At 39.5% G+C, this 22616-nt stretch overlaps 1 protein-coding gene and 1 long non-coding RNA gene across 5 annotated transcripts in view; one reads left to right on the forward strand and one right to left on the reverse strand.

Annotated features, from left to right (window-relative positions):
- Window positions 1–22616, reverse strand: part of Scn1a (sodium voltage-gated channel alpha subunit 1) — a 119528-nt gene that overhangs the window by 47857 nt on the left and 49055 nt on the right. For both annotated transcript variants that reach the window (XM_087654614.1, NM_030875.2), the window contains 8 exon segments: window positions 10902–11020; window positions 8521–8610; window positions 6756–6884; window positions 4792–4883; window positions 4055–4324; window positions 2019–2082; window positions 1381–1522; window positions 592–798 (listed from right to left, as the gene is read on the reverse strand). In XM_087654614.1, the coding sequence (XP_087510740.1) occupies window positions 592–798; window positions 1381–1522; window positions 2019–2082; window positions 4055–4324; window positions 4792–4883; window positions 6756–6884; window positions 8521–8610; window positions 10902–11020 (1113 nt within the window).
- LOC147995488 (uncharacterized) overlaps window positions 517–22616 on the forward strand; it is a 78436-nt gene continuing 56336 nt past the window's right edge. For all 3 annotated transcript variants that reach the window (XR_015683539.1, XR_015683540.1, XR_015683541.1), the window contains exons 1-2: window positions 517–846; window positions 963–1086. This is a non-coding gene — a long non-coding RNA (uncharacterized LOC147995488). The remainder of the gene's footprint in view (window positions 847–962; window positions 1087–22616) is intronic.

Consider the following 22616-nt stretch of genomic DNA (forward strand, 5'->3'; position numbering starts at 1 on the left):
ACTAATGATTTTCCTTGTTAGAAAAATTGTTCAGGCTGGAGAGATGGCTCATTGGTTAAGAGCACTGACTGCTCTTCCAGAGTTCCTGAGTTCAATTCCCAGAAACCACATGGTGGCTCACAACCATCTGTAATGGGATCTGATGCCCTCTTCTGGTGTGACTGAAGGCAGTGACAGTGTACTCATATAAATAAATAAATCTTAAGAAAAAAAAGAAAATATTGTTCCCTTATGATAATTTTCTTGTGCCAGTATATCCAAGTAAAAGAGTTTTTCCCCTTGAGAAATAACACCAAAGTTACTATATTCCTTTTATTTCTGATTCTACTTAAGTAAAAATAACATAAGAAAGGTCTTCTGTGGCTAGTGTAAAAACACTTTGTACAACTTATTGATGTTACTGGGCTAACTCAAACTAAAGAGACGATCCACACGCAGAAGTCCTTGGAGCTTGCTGTTCTTTGCTTGCTCACATCCTGTCGGATGACTTTGCCTTTTGTTTCCTTTCAGCTCTTTGGCAGTAAAAGAGGTGATACCAGAAGACTAGAGAAGCAAAGGTCTGAGATAAGACCTATTGGAACTGCTGAGTACCTGTGCGGCTTCCTGCTGCTTCTTCAGTTGCTCCAGCATCTGCTGAAACTCTGCCTCCTTCTGTTCAGCCTCCTCCAATGTGGCCTGGTTCTGTTCCTCATAGGCCATGGCCACCACAGCCAGGATCAAGTTTATCAGGTAGAATGAGCCCAAGAAAATGACCAGCACAAAAAATATCATGTATGTTTTCCCGGCAGCACGCAATGTCTACAAACAAGAAGATCAGAATTATTTTCACAATTACGTCAGTAACAGGTGACTTCACACTTTAACTTACTTGTGTGTGTGTGTGTGTGGCAGAACTCTGACAAAATTAACATTTGTATCCCTTCAGTATTTTTTTAACCTCTATCTCTTCTTTCTTCTTTGAGGTATGCATTCATAGTCACAGTAAGCGATTCTTGGATTCACCCAGAGTAACAGTTGATGGAAAGCAATGGGGACCACCATGAAAAAGCTGAGCCTTTTATGGAAATGAAGAGACCAACGGAAAAGGTAATACTTGAGTGGGAGACAGGGCAGAGGGAAGGCTTGGCTTTTGTTTAGAAGGAACTGTGGTTAAGGGGAATGAGACATGGAATTCAAGTCACAGAGAAAGAGAACAGAACTACTCTCCGTGGTTTTACTCCATTTAACATGTATTGCCATCAACGGGATAGAGGAGCCCACATCTCTGATCGCAAGTCGTTTTCTCTCTACCGTATTATGCTGCAGGTTGCATTTTATGACTCAGTTTGTGTTCTTATACGCTTTTACTTAAATGCAGTAAGTATCTCGTCAGACTCTCACCAGTTGGTAAAGATTTTCCCAGAAGTCCTGAGTCATCAGTCGAAACAGGGACAGAAATGCCCAGCTGAAGGTGTCAAAGCTTGTGTAACCATAGTTAGGGTTTCTGCCAGCTTTTACACACATGTAACCTTCTGGACATTGGCTGCAAATGGGGAAAAAGAAAGTATGACAAGGCATTCTGCTGTCTTGTTCTGGTAGAAGCCTACATTTACAAAATAATCTGGTCACTACTTAAAGGACACTAGAGTGTGTAGTCCAAATTGCTGATACATTTCCCACCTTTGACTCCATAGTACCTTATTACCTGCAAGGTGTTGATGTTGCTAAGTAACCCTTTTCCCTTATCATGCAGTCTCCAAAGGTAATTCATAGCTTGATACGTACATCAAGAAAATGGCATACAGATCAAAGTGTTGCATCTTGCTTTACAGAAGAAACTTTAGTATTTAGATAAATATTCATTTTTATTAATGTCATCATTACTGACAATTAGTATGCATAAGTTAGTTGCTGTCATCAGAGTTTCTAGAGAAAGATACATGTAGACATGCACACACGCACAAACACACATACACACATACATATGTATGGGAACATGCTACACATACTTATATCTTATATATAAATGATCTGCTTACCCTGCATCAGAGCTATTTCCACACAGTAGTGCATCTAAAACACCCTCCAGGAAATAATGATATCCTGTTTGAAAAAAAAGATAGCCAGGTGATACACACTTGCATTGTAAAACACATTGAAAGGAGAGTAGAAAAGTCGGGTCCTACTGTTAGGTTCATCAAGTGAGTTTACAAATGCTGTATCATCCACTTAAATATATGAGCTTTTCCTTTTCACCCTTCAAATCTTGTTATTATATCGAGGGTATTGATTCTCAATGGTACAAGGTTTTCTTCATTATTAACGTAAAGTTAGTGACAACCATGGATACTTATGGAACCTTTGTGAAAAGGTATCAGTATTTTCTACCACTTTTGTGAAGTAAAAAAAAAGTTCATCATCTGAAGGACAGATATCTCAAAATAACTACATATTTCAATAGAAAAATATGATGAATTTTCCTGTTCTGTTTTCATATTTTTAAATCCTTGGTAAACTTTCCAAATTAATTATAATTTACATTTTTCAGTTTCTAGAATATATATGTCAATTGATTCATAAATTGTATCAACCATATGAATATCTTAATGAAATATTTCAGGATTGAATAAAACAAATAATATTTTTTTACAAATAAATGAAAAGTGTAGAAAATCTTAAATATTAAAGCTAAAACGATTAGAGTAGGTGAGCATCACTTCTTATCAGTGCTCCCTAGTTCTCATGAGTCCATCCCTCCTTTCACTAGCTACAAGAGGGACCATGTCTGCAAGGCTTTCTTGGGCCATCCATTTCCCTTCCTTCAAAGATTGACAAGGGATAAACAACCTCAGTTTGTGTCTGGTAGATTGTACACACACAGTATCCTCAGCACACTCATTAGCCCCCTGTAACTACTCATTCAGAAAGTATTAGCAGTATTAGAAATAAAGCCACATACAGTATTCCCTATTACTCATATCGCGATTTTGTAGCCTTTCAAGAAAGTTTACTGAGTGAGTATATAGGAATGACAGAAAGAGAGCATGGAAGCAGGCAACCTCAGGAGGTAGGAGGTGCGGTGACCCTCTAGACTATACCAGAGACGAGGGAGGTGAGAGATGTTCAGAGGGAGGGACCTTAGATGAAATGCCCAACAGTGGGGAGAGGGAACTTGTAGAGCCCACCTCCAGTAGTGAGACAGGACATCAGGTGGTGGAATGGGGTTGCCATCCCACAGTCAAAAACTCTGACCCAGAATTGTCCCTGTCTAAAAGAACTGAAGCGACAAAAATTGGAGAAGAGACTGAGGGAAAGGAGGTCCAGTGACCTGCCCAAATTAGGACCCAGCTCAAGGGGAGACTCCAAGGCCTGACACTATTACTGATGCTACCTAGCATGGCTATCCAATAAGCAGCTGAAGGAACCGGATGCGGATACTTATGGCCAACCAATGGACAGAAGCCAGGGACCCTGTGCTTGAATTAGGGAAAAGCTGGAAGAAGTTGAGAAAGAGAAGGAAGAAGAGGAGGAGGAGGAGGAGGAGGAGGAGGAGGAGGAGGAGGAGGAGGAGGAGGAGGAGGAGGAGGAGGAGGAGGAGGAGGAGGAGGAGGAGGAAGAGGGGGCAACCCCATAGGAAGACCAGCAGTCTCAACTAACCTGAACCGGGGAGATCTCTCAGACACCGAGCCACCAGCCAGGCAGCATACACCGGCTTATATGAGAACCCCAGCACATATACAGCAGAGGACTGCCGGGTTTGGTGTCAGTGAGAGAAGATGCACCTAATCCTCAAAAGACTTGAGGTCCTAGGGAATGGGGAGGTTTGGTGAGTTGAAAGTGGGGGTGGGGACATTCTCTGGGATGAGGAACAGTCAGAGGGCAGACTGGGGCTGGACTGTAAAATAAGATAGAAGAATACTAAAGGAAAGTCAAATAACGTAAGTTTAAATATTTTTCGAAAGTTTCGTCAGATAATTCTCTAAGCGATCACAACGTCCTTGTGATCATCTTTAGTCTGTGAATAGATGGGAAGCAGGCAACGTGTGAGAGGATAAGGACGCATCGTGATTCTTACTTGAGTCTTGAATGTATGATTTCCAGTCAAATTCAAACACGGTTTCATTTACAAGTGTGCCGTTGTAATCCGTAGTTACATTCTTCTCTATGCTATGTTCCTCAAGGGAAGCGTTGGTGGGGGGCCACTGTACACACTTATTCCTCAGGTTGCCCATGAAAAGCTGCAACCCGATTAGAGCAAACACACTGAGACAGAACACGGTGAGGATCATGACGTCAGAGAGCTTCTTCACAGACTGGATCAGGGCCCCCACGATGGTCTTCAGGCCTGAAAGAAAGACAGATATTAAGCACCTGAAATATTAAATAAATCCTTCCTACAATTCTCTTGGAAACACTTAATGAATAAGTCCAGAAACACTGCCCACGGCAGGGACATTTTTGCTATAAAAAGTTAGAGAGTATAGCTTCATTTAAAAACGTATCTTCCATGCTCTTGTAGGTTATTCCTTACGTCTTACAACTTTTTTTGTTGTTGTTATCAAAGAATGAGATTGTTTTGCATAGGCATCAATGAGTATAATGAATAAAAATTAAAAATGTATATATATATGTATATATATAATAGGGAATAAATTCTTAATAACATTGACATTACAAAAATGCGTTTATAGTAGAAGTTGGTTGGATTGTATATCAGAGTGTCTGCTGTCTACAGTGCTGAGTGGCAAACAAGTTGAAAAAGTCTCCAAGTTAACTCTCTGATTAGCCTATATGCTTGCACATAGCTCTCACCTGGAATGACTGATATTGTTTTCAATGCTCGAAGAACTCTGAATGTTCTCAACGCTGAGACATTGCCCAGGTCCACAAACTCCGTCACATATCTGTAAAGAGGAGTTCACACACAGATGCGATAACAGGACGCAAAGAATGATTCGTTAGTACACTTTATACTAATTATTTATAGCTAGAATTGTGGAAACCGTCTTTAGACTCAATGCTCTATATGAGCCAAGAGCTAAAAATTACCCAGGTTTACAAATTCTGGTACTTACCAGTAAATTATTTAAGATTTACAAGACTCCAGTATTTTTTTTAGTTTTTTTCCGGAGCTGGGGACCGAACCCAGGGCCTTGCGCCTGCTAGGCAAGCGCTCTACCGCTGAGCTAAATCCCCAACCCTAAGACTCCAGTTTTTATCTGGTATTTTATGAAGATCTTTTGCTGCTTTTAAATGATAGTAGCGTAAGTTGCAAATTAAAATTTAGACTTCACCAATGTAGCCTTATTTTCATAATAAATACCATAACTAAATGTAAATTTCATAAAAATAGGCATTCCTGATGCCATTTGGAAAGCAAGGTAGAAACACGCTATGTGAATTGGAAAAATTAATTAAATTAATTAATTAATTGAAACCAAAGCCACAGGCTATGGTTTAGGCTAAAAAAATAAAAAAAAAAGAAAGAAAGAATACAAGAAATCACCCAACAGAAATTATCTATTGTAACAGACTGCCTATTGTCCCACCATTCAAGATTAGCATTTCCTAATGTAACTTTTAAATGGAAGTTGGACAAATTAACAAAAGCATCTTATGTGGCCCAAAACTGCTCTGCCACTGTTATTTCTATATTATTCTCAAGAACGAGAAGTCCCAAATACTGCCCTGAAAGTTGTGGCTGAAGAGCATGGGAACAGATTTCATATTCCAATCTGATATGAAGTTATATAATTAGAACCGGACATCCTGTATTTGCACTTCCGAGCTTATTCCGAGCTTATCTCCTCTCCTGTCTATCTCTTCACAACTGCCGGTGCCCAGAAGGTCAGCTACCCAGCTGGGGAGAGTGGTGTTAATCCACTGTCCTCCATACCTACTTTTGGCTATTCTTGAACAGCTACCCCTCATTTTCAGCTTCTCTTCCTGGCATGGAAGGGCGTGATTTGTGACTAGCAAACGGGAGAAGACAGGAAAGTGAGGACTGAACGTACAACTCGGCGTACATCGAAAAGGTTTGTGTTGAGTAAAATAAAAAAGACCCTAAAAAGGAGATCAAGAGTGAGTGCAAGAGAGCGAGAGAGGAAGAGAGAGTACAAAAGCGGAAGAGAGCGAGAGAGAGCGAGAGAGAGAGCGAGAGCGAGAGAAAGAGACAGACAGACAGACAGAGACAGAGAGACAGACAGAGACAGAGATGGAGACCGAGGAATAAAACTTGAGTCAGAAAGGAAATAGAAGCAGGGTGTGTCTGCTCAGGAAATAACAATTTATTTAATTTGCAATGTATCAAATGCCTTTTACATCTTATGATCTTTTTTTCCAGTGTGACTACTTGCTTTCTACTATTCTACAAAGGTAACAAAAGAAACCATGGGGGTGGGGCACAACAGGAGTTTGAAAGGCCAGTGCGTATTTGCTAGACCAGTACAAATTTTACTGTGTGAACTTTTATAACCATCCTTCAGCTTAAGGGATAAATAATTTATGCTTCGGTGTTATTAGTGTTTGTATGAGAAGACCAGCACTATGACATTTTGATAGATTTTAATTGATATTGCAATTGACGCTACTTCTCATGGAGCGGTGGAATGGGCTTACCCTTTTGAGGTAATCATTAAGACTTAGAGTTCTTAAAAGTCGTGCTTAAATCATACCTGCATGTTTTACCGTTGAAGCAGGTTGTTTAAAACCTGAGCATGGACAGCAAACCCAACTATACTCTTTCCTGTCAAGTTTCCAAAACAGAAGGCACTTACGCGAATGTAATGACAGTGAAGTCCAGCCAGTTCCATGGGTCACGAAGGAAAGTAAAATCTTCTAAACAGAAGCCCCTTGCAATAATTTTTATTAGTGATTCAAAGGTATATATTCCTGTGAAGGTGTACCTAGAAACAAGTAGCCAAATAAATTAGGGACTTTGTAATTTTCATTCAGAGTACATCAGCTTCTTAGCTTTCTCTCCTCGGAAAGCACGGATAGCAACAGAGAAAACGAAGCCAATTGATTTTAGTTCCATTGAAATGAAACACAATGTTAATTTAAACTTGACTTCTGTGATGGGTAGTTTGGAAAGTCAACTTGACCCAACCTGGAATCACTGGAGAGGAGCATCTTATTGTGTACTTGGCTAGCTGTGGCTGGCTGGTGGGCGTGTCTGTAGGGGACTGTCTTGACTCCCTTAGTAAAAACTGGGAAGCACCTTCCTTGATTTAGGGCTGCTGCGTAAAATTAGAAAATGCTAGATGGGTACTAAACGCGCACCATTTCATCTGTTTCTGTTTTGTCTGTGAATGTGATGTGACCAGCTGCCTCGAGTTTCTTGAAATAACAGGGTGAAACCTAGAATCGTGGATGAAAATAAACTTTCTCCCTTCAGTTGCTCAGTCTGGTAATTGTATCAGAGCCACAGAAATAAAACTAGAATGAATTTTTACTACATGGAGGGTCCTTTTTGAAGGGACTGTCAGATCAGTGTGAGAAGTGCATGCCACATACTGTCAGTCTAGCTACTGTCAGTCTACTTACTGTCTGAAATGGCCTGGCAACAGAAGCAGAGCCTTCTGGGAGTTAGCTTGTGAGCTCTAATGTTGGAACAGACAATAACACAAAGGAGCCTTTTAAAAGGGAAAAAAACTCAACCTCAATACGTTTGACAGTATTTATGCAATTTAGTGTGTGTGTGTGTGTGTGTGTGTGTGTGTGTGTGTGTGTGTTATTTTGAAGTTTCAGAATCCATCATGTACACAGTTTCTTATGTTTTTTTTTTTTCAGAATTTGTACATTTTCTCACTGGCTTCCATTTAAAGCATTAGAAGAAGAGGCTTTGGAAACCACAGTGGGGTAATAGGTCAGCAACCGGACAGAGTTATAGGTGTCAGAACTTGGGCAGGTACAAAGGCTGGGACTGTGTTACAAGACCGTGTCTCTCCTTCCACTGGGGCATCAAGAGATGATGGATGTCCTGAGTAATGCTTCCAGCCTTTGAAAATGCTACCTGAACCTCCACTGTAGTCTGTTTATCTATCTTTCCACCAACTGAATTTCCAAGTTTTATAATCCTGAAATTGTTAGTAAAGTCCTTGGTGATCACACTTAAAATAGATAAAAACCTGGATGAAGTATGAATGCCCAATGAGAAAGAAACTCAAGGTGGTTCTTAATGTAGCATTTACAGCTTAACCTTTTTGATGCTAACTGGGCCAAATTAACGTGCAGGTTCTCTGGAACAAAAACCCAGCATTTAGTATCTATCTTTCTGCAATTACTTCCATAGAATTTACTTCCAAATATTGGATCCTAAAAGAACACCTATGATTCTTCTAGTAGACTTCATATCAATTATAAGAGGAAAGAGAAATCCTAGCTCTGACCCCAACAAGACTGGGACCCAATGACCGCGGTCCTATTTTACAATTCTGTCTATAACATGTTCTCCAGTTCTATTGAAAGCCCACATCGAGACATAGTTTCAAATCTCAAATATATATACAGGAACATTTAAAAATATATAATTGAACTTACTCTACATTCTTTGTCCAGTCAGGAGGGTTACTCATTGTCATAAATACACAGTTCGTCAAAATAGTGCACATAATTAACATGCTGAATAATGTAGGTTAGTGTTAAGGAACATACGAAAGAAAGCTCATGTATTACATTTTTAAAAAAATTAAGTAACACTGAAAAATCCAAATCTCCATTCAACAGGACCCATAGACAAGTGTGTGCATGCGTATTATCTCCAATCTCCTTATATTTCTCTATCTTCTGTTAAATATGCATCCTAGTGTGACCTCCACAATTTCAGATTAAACGAGAATGTGGGAGGATGTAAGACTACAAGTTGCTGTTGCTGTTGCCGTTGTTTTGAAACCAGCACGATTACCTCCCAAGGAGCTTTTGGAGGGGGTGTGGTGGTGTGTGGGTGGTGTGTGTGCGTCCTTTTTTTCTCTTTCAGTATGGATTTGCGACCTCTTTGAGCAGAAAGCATGGGCTTGAATTAATTCACACAATTAGAATAATAGATTGTTGAGGATCTATTCATTAACGGATATGAACACATACACTTCACGGTCAAAGCAGAGTGTGGTGCTGGGTGCTGGGTAGCTGTGTTTTGAGTGAGTTTATGTAAGTCCAACAGCCCAAGAAGATGAAATGGGTTGATGTATAAAGGTCAAGGCTCATCGCCCCTGAAATGTAATTGGAATTCCAGAGATACCTGTTCTTGGGCCAGTCAGTCACTTATCCTTTCTACGCATTCACCGCCCTCTGGCCCCACATACATTCAACACACGGATGTTAAGCGTGGGCAGACTTTGTTGTTGGGTCGTGTTGATTAAAGTAGTCAATGCATGTGAAGTGCTTAGAGACTATGCCGTTAGACAAATGTGTACGCATTAAGTGGTAGGTCAGAGGAGAAAAGATAATGAGGCCGTTGAACGTGGCCACAAAAAGTATTTTAGAAATCCAAGAGATAACCTCCAAGCTCTGGAGAAAACAGATGGTCGGCAGGATCTTAAAAGACATGTTTTCTGACTTAGGATCAGGAACTCTGTCTACTACACTTGATTGACCCTACAAAACACTGCCTTTAGTTGTGTAAAGAAAGTTTTCATCAAGTGACCACATGATGGCACTAGAAATACAAATGAAGATGGAAAAGCCTTTGGGTGAACACAGGGACTTTTTAATATGTTAAATCTTTTGTTTTCAATGATATTAACAGGATTAAGGATTTACTTGAGATCAACTGGACTCAAAAAGAAGGACTTAAATTTACTTTTGTTGTTTTTTTATTGTTTTTGTCAGTTATTTTACTTTCTTGTTTTGTTTTTATCTCCTTTTGTTGGTGTAGTGCTGGCTTTTTTTTTTAATGAAAATTTCTTATTTAGTTATTATTTTTGTGGTGCTAGGGAATAAATCAAACCCAGGGCCTTGTGCTTACTCAACATTTTAGATTTTAGAATTTAAGATTTAAAAAAAAAAACTTTGCTAGAATGACCTTATGGTACTTACAATACTATTTTTATATTAATTATGACCAAGGTCACCAAAAGAGACTCAGTCATAAATGAAGTTTTTCACTGATCAATATCCTCAGCGGATATGAAACCTTTAAACCTAGAAGCAACCACAGAGGCAAACTCTCTTCAACCTTTCAGAAGAATTTTAGCTTCTATCCTGAATCTGTACTAAACAGACAGTTAAACAGCAGTCATATTCAGTGGCTTAAATCTGATATTCAGCCAGTATTACTGATCTTCATAAAGTTGATCAATTAAAAGAGTTGAATAATTACCTAAGCCTGAAGTCTCTTGAGATTTTTACATGCTCACAAGATCATCCCCACGTCCTTTAAAATGGCATATATCATATCTGTGTCTAACCTGTATTTTACTTTGAAAGTAGTTTTTTTGTGTGTGATTAATTGACTGAAAATTCTATACAAAGATGGTGACAAACTTGTGCAAAACTTAGGAGATGCAATACATATATGATAACTAGAATAACTAGGAAACAGTTGTCAATCTGACAGATTCTAGAATCTTCTAGGAGACAGGCCTCATTACATGTCTATGGGGAAAATTGCTGTGACTGCCTTGTTAATTCAGATGGGAAGACTCATCTACCGTGGCTGGCACGGTTCCCTGGCTGGGATCCTGGAGTGTAGACAAGGGTTCAGAGCTGGAGGCATGCCTTAATGGTAGAGTGTTTCCCTAGCATATCTAAGGCCCTGGGTTCAATTCTCAGCACCACAAATACAAAAAGAGATTTGTATGACTAACAAAAGACGCTAGATGAAAGCTATAGGGTGTATGCTCATTTTTTTTACTTAATAACCCATATAACTATAAAACACAATTTATACAAACAGTTAATAGCAAGCACTTGCAAAAGGATATGAGTGTACCAAAATCTTAATAGCTATTTTCCTAAGAGGATTGAAGGGAGTTAAAATGTACAGGGCAGAAGTGGCACTGAACCGGAAGATGGCCTTCCCTTTATTCAATACTATAAAAGTCTGTAAGATAGGAATAGACACATAAGTATAAACTCGATTTTCTATTTTCCAATTAGGGTTACAGCGAATAATTCCAATTCGGACAACCAGGACAATCAGCTTTGATGTGTACGTGAACATCAGCTCTGTCTGGATCATTTTTGTCCTAGAGATGACACCTACGACGGCTCTTACCTTCTGCCAACCACTTACCTGAGTTTGTACATCAGCCAGGAGAGTGTTCTTATTTCCTTAATATTTTAAGTGTCTTACTTAAGCCAAAGTTTGAAATGGGGACACATTTCATTCTCATTCTAAAATTCACAAGAATTCCTCTTTTTATTTTTTTCATAATGATTTGTTTGCCTAGATGAAGTATCTGGGAAATTAATCCTGTAGAATGCAAAATCATTCAACAGAACTGAATGTTTTAAAAATAGATATTCCTTCACTATCTGTACTTATAAAATAAACATTATCACTTCGCTGGTAATAGAAAACCAAGGCAGCTGCCACTGAGTCCACTTGGATTGGATGGATATCATCCAGGCATTGATTTTGGGAGGCCAGGCTCCCTGGAGGGTATCTTGTTGACCAGGAGTGCTAAATTCTGTATTGGGATTTCTGAGTTAGCTGACACTTGAATTCGAATCCCACCTGACTCCTAACTGCATGGAGAAAAAGCTCAAAGTCCCTGGAGAACTCAGGACCCATAAATTCGAAAAGATTCTATCACCAAAGTTAGACTTACTACACAGCAAAGACCATCGTGCGGAGGGAGAAGACTTACCATGCAATGGCGCAATATGACTTAGTCTGACACAGTTCTTCTAAGGCGTTTACTGATATTCAGACTATACCTAGGTGGAAGAAGCTAGCACCTCTGTGAATAGCACACTCAACAGAAAGAATGCTAAGATTTGAGTTTATTTTTTTATTAATCTATCTTAATTTCTAAGTATGAAGAATGTAACTAAGGCCTCCTTTATGCTAAGCAAGTTCTTTACCACAGGGTCATGTTCCCAGCTCAGGGTGTGTGTGCGTGTGTGCATGTGTGTGTGTATGTGTGTGTGTGTTGTGTGTGTGTGTGTTTTGAATCTATAACCCAGAGTGCTATACACCACTGAATAATGTCCCCAGCACAGCTTTTTAAAATGTTTATGCATCTATTCCTTAAAATTCCCATGTGACATATATCTCCATGGACACCACTATGGTCAACACACTCTACAATGTGTTTGTTTTTTACTAAGCATTTGTGTTAGCATTTCTTTTCCACATTTAAACTTCAGGTCACTAACAGATTTTCATTTTATTTTTCAGTTTGACTTTGAGATTTTCAAATAGGCAATCCTTGAAACACAGTGCTGCTGTTTGAAAATAGCCCTTTCTTAGCTGGGATTCGGGCAGAAATGCCCTAAATGCTATGAAAATATCCCTGAAGCAGTGCAGATCTCTTAGTGTCTTCTAGGCTGTGAAACATAAACATCCAACTATGGAGAGTAAAACCTGTGTTTAGAGAGTTGTAATACAGTTGGACAGGTAATTTTGTGTCTGTTGAAAATAATGATAAAATAAAACACAGGACTGTAGGATGGGCTGTCCCACTTCATTTTAATTCTTTGGCAATTTACCTCATTGGGTCATAGATTAACAGGGACCCCATCAACAGGATGAGAAAAGTCCTGCTGCTCTAAGCCTGACCTTTGACCTCATGTCTCAATAAGTCTGTGTTGGAGGAATGCACTTACTCCAGGGGCAATCGGTTGTGGACAGTATGCTGTCCCTGTTATTCTCTCTGATTCATTCAGTATTTTTGTCCCTAAACGACCTTGTGAAAGCATCATAAAACATGAATGGACTTGGGTAAGGGAAATGCCCTTGCCTTAAGGAATACGAGCATTCAAGGACACAGAAAGAGCAACGCTTGGGACCAGTTATCTTTCAAAACTTTTGCCTGTACCTCCTTATCCAGCAACACAGCGAGTACAATGTGATAGACATATTGGGGAGTAGAGTAGGAGCAATAGTAAAAATGTAACTAGAAAGAGTATATACTCTTCAACTAAGAATCTTACTTCGTATCATGCTATAGACCGGTTTTGAAATGAATGTGGTGATAGAGATGAAAAAGGAGCTTCACGTCTACTGTGACCTCTTTCACAGTCTGGACGATGAGAAGTCTTGGGAGGGTCAGCGGTGGTCCAGCAGGCAGGGAAATTCCCAGGCTCATCCCAAGGAGACTGACTATACTCAGAATTGCCATGATGTGCGTTCCTTGGCCACCTTCTGTTTAAATGGTGAGCAAAGAAAAGTGCGATGGTTTGAATGAGACCAGCTCCACTAGGTCTATACAGTCCAATATTTGGGTCTCAGATATCAAAACTGTTTGGGAAGGACCTGGTTGGAGGTTTTGAGGTTCCAAAAGTCTGTACCATTCCCAATTTGCATTCTCTTTGTCTCTGACTCTCTGTATCTGTCTCTCTGTCTGTTTTTTTCTCTCTCTCTCTCTGTCTCGTGTGTATGTGTGTGTGTGTGTGTGTGTGTGTGTGTGTGTGTGTGTCTCCATGGATCTAGTGCAAGCTCTCAGTTACTGCTGCAGCACCACGCCTGCCTGCCTGCCTTCTGCCACGCTTTCCCCTATGATGGTCACAGACTCATAGGAATCCTCCTACATTAAATGCTTTCCTTTGCAATTTGCCTTAGTCATGGAGTTTTGTCATGGCAGTAGAAAAGTAAGTGACCACTACAGAAACACTTGACAGAAAATGGAAAAGAGGGAAGGGGCAGCAAGGACAAAACAGGAAATGTTAGAGAGTCCAACAGATGAGCAAGGAAACACAGAAACTCTGCCCTTTCAAAAAAACTCAAAGGTGAGACTCAGAAACTTAGCAAGAGATTCAGGAGGGGGCTCTAGGCACTGGAACTCAGCCTAGTGGCTTTGGTAAAAGCTTGGCCACCCCAGTCCTGATGAGTAATTGAAAATTTGGAAGTCCACTGGATGAATTAACATCTTGAAGTAATTCTTAATTTTTCAAAGATTTGCAGCCTTTACGATATATTTGATATATTTATTTACTTAATGCAAATGATTTGTAACGTGAATCCTAAAGAATTTCATGTGCAATGTGTGGCTCTATGTAGGTGGCTTGCAACAGGAGACTGGTGAGGTTTGTCTGCGACAACATGCTTTTAGTGTTTTAATTTTTCATTAGACTTCTTCCCACCACTGCCAAGGACTGTAACAATAATACCAGCTTTGCAGAACCATTTTCATTGTTTTTTTTTTACCCTATTATGGATGCATTCCTTTTAGATTGAAACATGTGCAAATGCAAGCTTCGCATACATCACTCTGAAGTGTTTATGGGTTTAGTTTCCATAGCTTGGCAGTAGAGACAGCATTCAGACTTGGATAGCACCCCATTACCTGTAGGAGTGTAATCATTATGAAGTCATTAAATTTGTGGTAGAACTTAAGTTTTACTTTTTACAGATAGTCTGCTATTTCTTTCTTCACATGATGAGTATCTGTATTCCTTCTAATTTTCTCATAGTTGAGACGTCAGTCAGTTTGCAACCGCAATGACACTCAGAGTCATTGTATTGAAGGAACTGCATGAAGAAAAGAACTCAAAGGGATCAATGTTCACTTAAAACAAAGGATTAATTCCAAAACTACCAACCAGCCAGACACTGGCCTTCTCTATTTACATATGCAAATGACCCCAGTGTCTAGTACCAAGAGTGTGTCTTTTAATAGAAGCTAGCCACACCTGCGTCTATTCCTTAAACCCATCCCTTGGTTCATTTACTATGGGTACGAAAGACAAATGCTTTAATCGCATCACTGCAATGGAATAAAATTATAAGCATTAGATGAGAACATTTTAATACCAGAATAATTTTCTTCCTGGGAACAAGTTTTTAGACAAGGCATGATGGGTAAATTCAGATCTAACCTCTATGCATAAAAACTGGTTTATAGATGTATTTATGGGAATGAGGTATTCCTACCTGCCTTAGGACTTTTCTGTACACACACACACACACACACACACACACACACACACACACACACACAAACTCACTAAAGTTAAATAATGTCTTTGCAATACTTAAATGACAGAAAGTTAAGTCGTGTGCATGTGCGTGTAGCAGACATTTGAAAAGCAGCATGGATTTAATTTAGGTGCAAAAGGTGACTGGCTTGGTGCTGCATTCTGGATAGAAAACACACACACATCTAAATCCGGGCCCTTGCAAAGGAATGCTCAGCTACCAACAGTAGCACACAGGAATCTAGAAGATGACGGTTGGAGGTGCAGGTCGCCTAGCACCAACCGATACAATCATAATGTAAAACACAAACCTGAACTTTAAACAAGGATTTCAGAGTGTCTAAGTACTGCATGAGAAACCAGAGAAGAGGTGAAGTGCACCTTAGTGGTGTTTCCTGTAACCCAACGGAACAGAAATCTGGACATTTGGGGATAAAATGATAGACACTGAGGTATGAAGTCATATCTTCAGCAACCCTTGCTGGACCAATACCATTCGGGTGTTAAAGAAAACACAAAGGTGGTTTGATCAAGGATTGGTAAGCACCCCTGGTAATCAACAGTTTAATGACCCCCCCCAAAAAAAACCCAACTTGGGGAATGATACAGTGCATTTGTCTCAAGTTAAAAGGTCAAACTCTGGAACTGGGTACATTATTTAAAAGCTGACTCTGTCCTTTCTATCCCTGAGTTTCTGAACTCCTCTTTTCTATGACGAAGCCAGTTCACTTGAGAAATGGAAATGCGTGTGCTTGTTAAAGCATAAGCTGTGATTTCAATCCGTGGCACCACAGTTGTGTATGTAGTATTCCATATTTAAAAAAATCACCACGGTGACTTTATGATGGTGGGTGAAGCAACTGTTTTGCTGGTTAACGATAAATCAGTAGTAACTACCCAGTTCTCAATGATTGCACAGGATATGTGGACTGAGCCCTTTTCCCTGGCATAATCTGGTAATTTCTCTCATACTTGCACTTATAGAAAGTGACTTTTGGCTCTGATTACTGTCAAGGATGAAACTTGAATTCGATGAGTGGTGTATTTGCACTTTTGTTTTCTGAGTATATAGCAATGGTGGAACCTTTATTTCAATCAAGAGTCCATATTTTTTTTAAAGCATATGGTTAAAACTTAGGTTCTAATTTTGCATTTCATCTAGACATTACCAGAAAGCTGTGACATAGCAGAGATTACACCAAATGTTCTCCTCTTATCTTCTCTAAAATGTAAGCTGCAGGCAAAAGTAAGAGATAGCATATGAAGGTGAGCTGGATGACAGGAAATATTTTAAAAGTAGTACATCTAGGTGTGGAACCTCATTCCTGTAAAGATAGCAGCCCACAGCTGAGGCAGGAGGATTGTTTGAATTTGAGGCAAGACTGAGTGCTGGAATAAGAACCTTTCTCAAAAGGCAAATAAGTAGCACCTGTTATAAACTTACTAAATATATTCTTTGCCTGGGAGTTTAAATCATAGGCAATTTTTAATTTACACATCATCTGTCTTCTAAAAGTGTACCTGGTAGTCAATTCTTTTGAAATTTGGATGCATTTTTACATAAGAGAGTAAATAAATATATATTTTCAAGTCTCGAACTCAGTGTAACTTTCTTCCCCAGGTGCTGGGATCCAAGCCAGGCCCAACAAGTGCTAAGTAAGCACTCTTCCAGTGAACTATTCCCAGGCCTTGTCTAACTCCTAATGAAATATAATTATGAATTAATGGTAGTTGGAACTGTATCACTCTGTAGAAGAAAGTGCCAGTCTGGAAATAGTAACATGGTGCTAAGTTGGGCTTGGGTGTATATCTCTACTCCATACCACTCTGGGAAACTGGGAAACTGTCCTAACCCTGTCAGGGAGCAGGGTACATTCCTGAAGGTTTTGCAGTGAGGGGCAGGAGCCAGAATGAGAGTCATGTACCAATAAGAGGGATGCTTCAAAGTTTGATGTTGTTTCAGATGGTAAGAGATTCCTATCAGTCTCCATTTCCGCAAGCATTCCTCATTCTGGTCCAATCCACATAAGTCTTTTCTCCTCTCTGAGAAATTTTACATGGTCTCCCTCCCTCCTCCTCTCCCCTTTTATATCCCTTGGCTTCAAGCAAAGATTTTCCTCCTTGTTTGGCTCATGGGGGAGTCAGGGGAATCTTCTCACAGCTTCTCTCATAGCATTTGCTTATCTGCAGCAGACTAACCTCAATTCATCTAACACAGCCTCCACCTAGTTATGGATAAGGTCTTTAGGCCATGGATTGCAAGCTGAAATTACATGGACCAGAGACTGGAAAGGGGGAATGGGTACTTGAGAGCCATCCATGCCACATTTATAAACCTTGAAAAATAATTCAAAAGTTAAACAATAATGTGTACACATAGCAAAAATTATAGATATCAATACTTTACAATTATTTTTGTTTTAATTTTGGCTCTACTCTCATATAAAAGAGAGGACTGTATACTGAGGGAAGATTCTGTCATGTTACTTTTGTGTTTCCTCAGGCTGGAAGAGAAAGCAGGGCATATGGAAAGAACCCTGCAGGGTTATTTGCCTTGAAAGTAAAGAATATATTCTTTAAGATCTCCTAAATGATGCCCTTAGCTAACTTCAAGGCCATCATGTGATAGCAGATCTGTTGACCCTGCCCCTAGGGTAGCTAAGCTCCTCCTCATATGATAGCCCAGATGCACTGTTAGCATCTTCTGTTTTCTTTTTCATAGTAACTTGTCTTCACATCTAAAATTAGATGCAATTTCCTTAAAGATCCTCACCATTTAAGTTTTAAGCTGAATTTCCACACAAATGTATACATTACCCACCTAGGATCCGGTAGGAAGCGTAGTTGAATTATATTAGACACTGATACTGAGTATGAAAGACTTGTTTTTAAAAAGCAGGGGTTTGGGAACATGCCACCAACTTACTTATTAATTTTGGAATCTTGGACAAAGTAATTCGTCTCAGTTTTATTATTCTTAAATTGAGACCACAGCTATCTTGAAAGGACCCATAAGGTACCAACATGAATTTGAAACGCAAGAGCATAATATACAAGGGAGGTAGCAGATGCTCGTTTTTACCTATCTGGAATAACTTGTCTAGGAATTTCTGTCTCTTCACTGTGGAGAAAATCTCTGCTCTGCTGTCTGTCCATGAGGCCCGAATACATGTGTCTGACCCTTTAGGACGTGATTCTGCGTGTGATGCTTACCTGATTCTGAAACCTTGCTCGCCACAATAGACCATGCAAGTTGATTAGAAGGAACTCTACAGCTTTTGTCAGAGTTTGGAAAACACATGCACCTTTTCTCAAGGTTACTATGCTGTAGATGTTAACTTACTGTGATCGAGGGTTATTTTTGCCATGTGTGGGTAAGCTCACCTACACAGGAAGCCAGCATAAGGCAAAGCAGAGTCCACATTGTCCATGGGCTGTCCTGATGGTGTCATTTTAGAGTCTGTGTCTTTTGTTATTCAAACTAGATTTGGCCCAAAACTTTGCTTTTTTTTCTTCTTTTTGTCTCTCCTTCAAAGTAGTTTTTGCTGAGTTTTCGTTACTTTTATCCAAAGGGTCTCTTAACTAATAAAACTGGAATCAACTAAAGGTCAAAGGTTTATTTGTTCTGGGACATTTTCTGAGGCAGAGGTTAAGAGCTGGTTTTTTCTAGAAAAAGAAAACTTTCCTCACCTTAACAGAAAACAAAATATGAACTTGGTACCTCAATCCTAAACACTCTTGTGATGACTGCTCAGATATAAATTGGAACCCTCTTATGTGAACCCCAGTAGAGAGATGGTATCCATCATTTTAGGACTGTTTGGTGGAGACAATAGGTTTTTTTTTTTAATGTTAGGAGACATTCAAGGACACAGCACAGTTTTTAAATGAATACATTTCTATATTCCAAAATATAACAAGCTTCTATTTTCAAAGCAGATCTAGAATATCTTTCTATTTCTAGTCAAATGCCACGCTGTCAAAAGGATACTTCTTCCCATGGCACTAATGAGTCATCTGTAATTTTAAGAATATAAGAGGCGAGACGTTTTCTGAACAAAGAGTGGGTGAAGTGGAATGTATAGGCAAATGGTACAGTAGTAACTCAAGTTATGAAACAGAAAAAAAAATCCCGAAAGAAAAAACTGTACTCACAAACTGAAATATCCTTGTTTCACAAAGTGAAGGGACAATAGAAAGCACTCAGTGTGGAATCACATTTTAAATGTCCCCTGAGGACACTAACCATGAGATGGAAACTCTGTGCATTCTAAGAGCATTGTCATCTCCTTCCCACTTCATGGTTGTTACTAGTTCTTCAATTGCTAACATAGTGTCTCCGATCACAGTTTAAATGACTTTAGTAATTTTTGTAGAACATTTGATTGTTATATAATTTGCAGATCAGAAACTGGGGCAAAGAGGATAAAAATATGTGGGCATATGTCACGATAAACATACACCATTGTCAGTGACATTTCAATTAGCCCAATGACATTGGTTGTCTTTATAAAAAGACCACAGAGAGCCTTGGCGTGCTACAGTGCCTTCGCACAACTTTCTGCACATATGGTGCAATTGCACCTGAGGTATACCATAAAGATACATTCTGTCACCATTTCCATGGGCAGTGTCATTGTTCAAGGCTTGCCCTCCCCAAGACTCATAAGTTTAATCATGCAGTATTATAAACTGGTATATTGGGGTTGGGGATTTAGCTCAGCGGTAGAGTGCTTGCCTAGCAAGCGCAAGGCCCTGGGTTCGGTCCCCAGCTCCAAAAAAAAAAAAAATAATAAAAATAAAAATAAAAATAAACTGGTATATTTAACAGGTTGTTGGTCAATGAAGGCTTTGCTTTCAAGAATGAATTGGTGTCTTTCCAGTGTAAGATCAGACCCCTCTTGCTCTCCCTTGCCTTACAGCCTTCCACCATGTGACAGATTAGGTCCTCAATCTTGGACTCTCTGGTATCCATAAGTTTAAGCCAATACATTTCTCTTCATTGTAATTCCAAATGTTGGGTGTAATGTCACAGCAGGCTAAAGGGTCTTAGAGAGATGGCTTTTTAAAATCATTCTACATTTTATTAAGAAAGGAACATGATGATTTATAGATAAAAACTTATTAACTATATCAAGTTCAATCTACGGGGAGCCATTGATGTTTGCATATTCTAACTCACTTTTCTTTCTTTTTTTTTTGAAGATTAAACATTTTTTTATTAACTTGAGTATTTCTTATCTACATTTCGAGTATTATTCCCTTTCCCGGTATCCGGGCAAACATCCCCCTCCCCCCTCCCCTTCCTTATGGGTGTTCCCCTCCCAACCCTCCCCCCATTGCCGCCCTCCCCCCACCAGTCTAGTTCACTGGGGGTTCAGTCTTAGCAGGACCCAGGGCTTCCCCTTCCACTGGTGCTCTTACTAGGATATTCATTGCTACCTATGAGGTCAGAGTCCAGGGTCAGTCCATGTATAGTCTTTAGGTAGTGGCTTAGTCCCTGGACTAACTCACTTTTCAAAACAAATTCATATTCACAGTTTCTTCAGTCATGGAGAATTTCACTCTTAGTGATTTTTGACCAGTAGACCCCTTGGCTGTTCCAAATCATTCATTCTTCCCTTCCCTTCCACTGTCCTTCCCTCCCTGTCTCTCATTCTCGTGTGTGTGTGTGTGTGTGTGTGTGTGTGTGTGTGTGTGTGTGTGTGTGTGTATGTATGAGGACTACTCATAATGTTGACAGAGAGTAGTCATTAAAACAAAATGAGTGATCAAATTCTAGAAAAATGTTTTTAAAAGACTGAGATTTTACTAGGCAACCTCAATGTAAATCAGAGAAAACTTATGTTTATGCATATTATATCATAATGAAACAGTCTATTTATGAGAGAAAATTTAAGAACAGTAATGCACAGACAACTTAAAGGAAGTTTTAAAACACAGGACTGTGAAGCAAGGCAATGTTCTGGATGTGACTTGGTCAGCTGTTCTAGCGAACTCTATGCTGGACATACTGACGCATTCCTATAATCCCAGCATCTGTAGGAAGGAGGAGTGTGAGCTCAAGGTCAGACTGGGGAAACACAGGGAACTGCTGTCCCAAACACTGGACAGTGGAGCGCATAGCATGTCTGTTTTAAGGAACTTAGCTTTGCAAATGCTTCTACCTGTGCTGCTGTCCAGTGGCTCATCTGGAGATCTGCTTGGTAGGAGGACAAACATGCCTTTCCTTGGAAACAGTCCTTCCTGGTAACGATATTTCTCTTATCAGGTTGTTCTGCTTGCACAATGTGATTTGTTCCAAAATGTTAGAATGTTTTTCTGTCTTCACACAATGTGCATTTGAAGATAAGGACAGCTGATGTCAAAGGCAGGTTTAGAGGTGGGGACCAGGAGAGTTGTTCTGGATGCCAAATTTTTCCTTCAGAACTGGGCCTGCACCCGGAGATTTTTTTTTTTTAAACTTTAAGTATTTGTCACCGGATTGTGGATTTTGTTTTCCATTTTCCTTTATGCCATTTTTTAAAAAAATTTAAAATTTAACATATCCCAGTCAGGGATGATTTGGGTCAGAACCTACCCTTAAAATAGTATCTTTCATTTATCTGAAAGCTCTTTGTTTTTGAAAACATATTCTTTTTATTTTTACTTTATTGATTTGTTGATTGGTTTATTGATTTTATTTATTTAATTTTTTTTAAGACAGAGTCTCACTGTGTAGCTTTGGATGGCCTGAAACTGCTTTGTAAACCAGGTTGGCCTTAAACTCACAGTGATTTTCCTTCCTCTGCCTCCCAATTGCTGGGATTGAAGGTGTGTCCAACCAGGCCCTGTAATCTAAAAGTTCTTTAATGTAAAAGAAAAAAAAGGATTTGATAGTTTGTGCGTTTGTTTCAATAAGAATGGCCCTCGTAGACTGAAATAACTGAATGCTTAGTCATCAGGGGAGTGCCACTACTTGAGAAGGATTAGAAGGTGTGGTTTGGAGTAGGTATGACTTTGTTGGAGGAAGTGTGCCACGGGAGAGAGCTTTGAGGTTTCCAAGGCTCAGGCTAGGCCAGGCCCAGTGATTCTTTCTTCCTGCTGTCTGGGGATCCAGATATAGAACTCTCTGCTACTTCTTCAGCACCATGTTTGCTTGTGTGCTACCATGCTCCCTGCCCTAATGATAATGGACTAAACCTTTGAATGTAAGCAAGCCCTGAATAAATGCTTTCTTTCTATGGTCTTGGTGCCTTTTCATAGCAATATAACACTACGACATTCTGGTTACCACATAGTGAATTACTGTGCTTTCTAATGTGCTACCATTTGGCCTTTCTGAAACCATTCCTTTATAGATTTATAAATAAGGACACAGTAAAGGGGCTGGGATGCTGGATTTCAACCTTTATTTTGATAGGGCCTCCTCTTAGTAATTTTTATCATTAATAAATAATTTTTCTTTATTTGTGTTCTTATGTCAATAAAAAATAACTATCAGATAGTAGATTTTGGCTGAGAATCAGATGCTCCATGTTTTGGGACACAAACACTTGATGAGGAAAAGGCCTTTT

Source organism: Rattus norvegicus, chromosome 3 (assembly GCF_021556685.1).
Source record: "Rattus norvegicus strain SHRSP/BbbUtx chromosome 3, alternate assembly SHRSP_T2T, whole genome shotgun sequence".
Classification (NCBI taxonomy): Eukaryota; Metazoa; Chordata; class Mammalia; order Rodentia; family Muridae; genus Rattus; species Rattus norvegicus.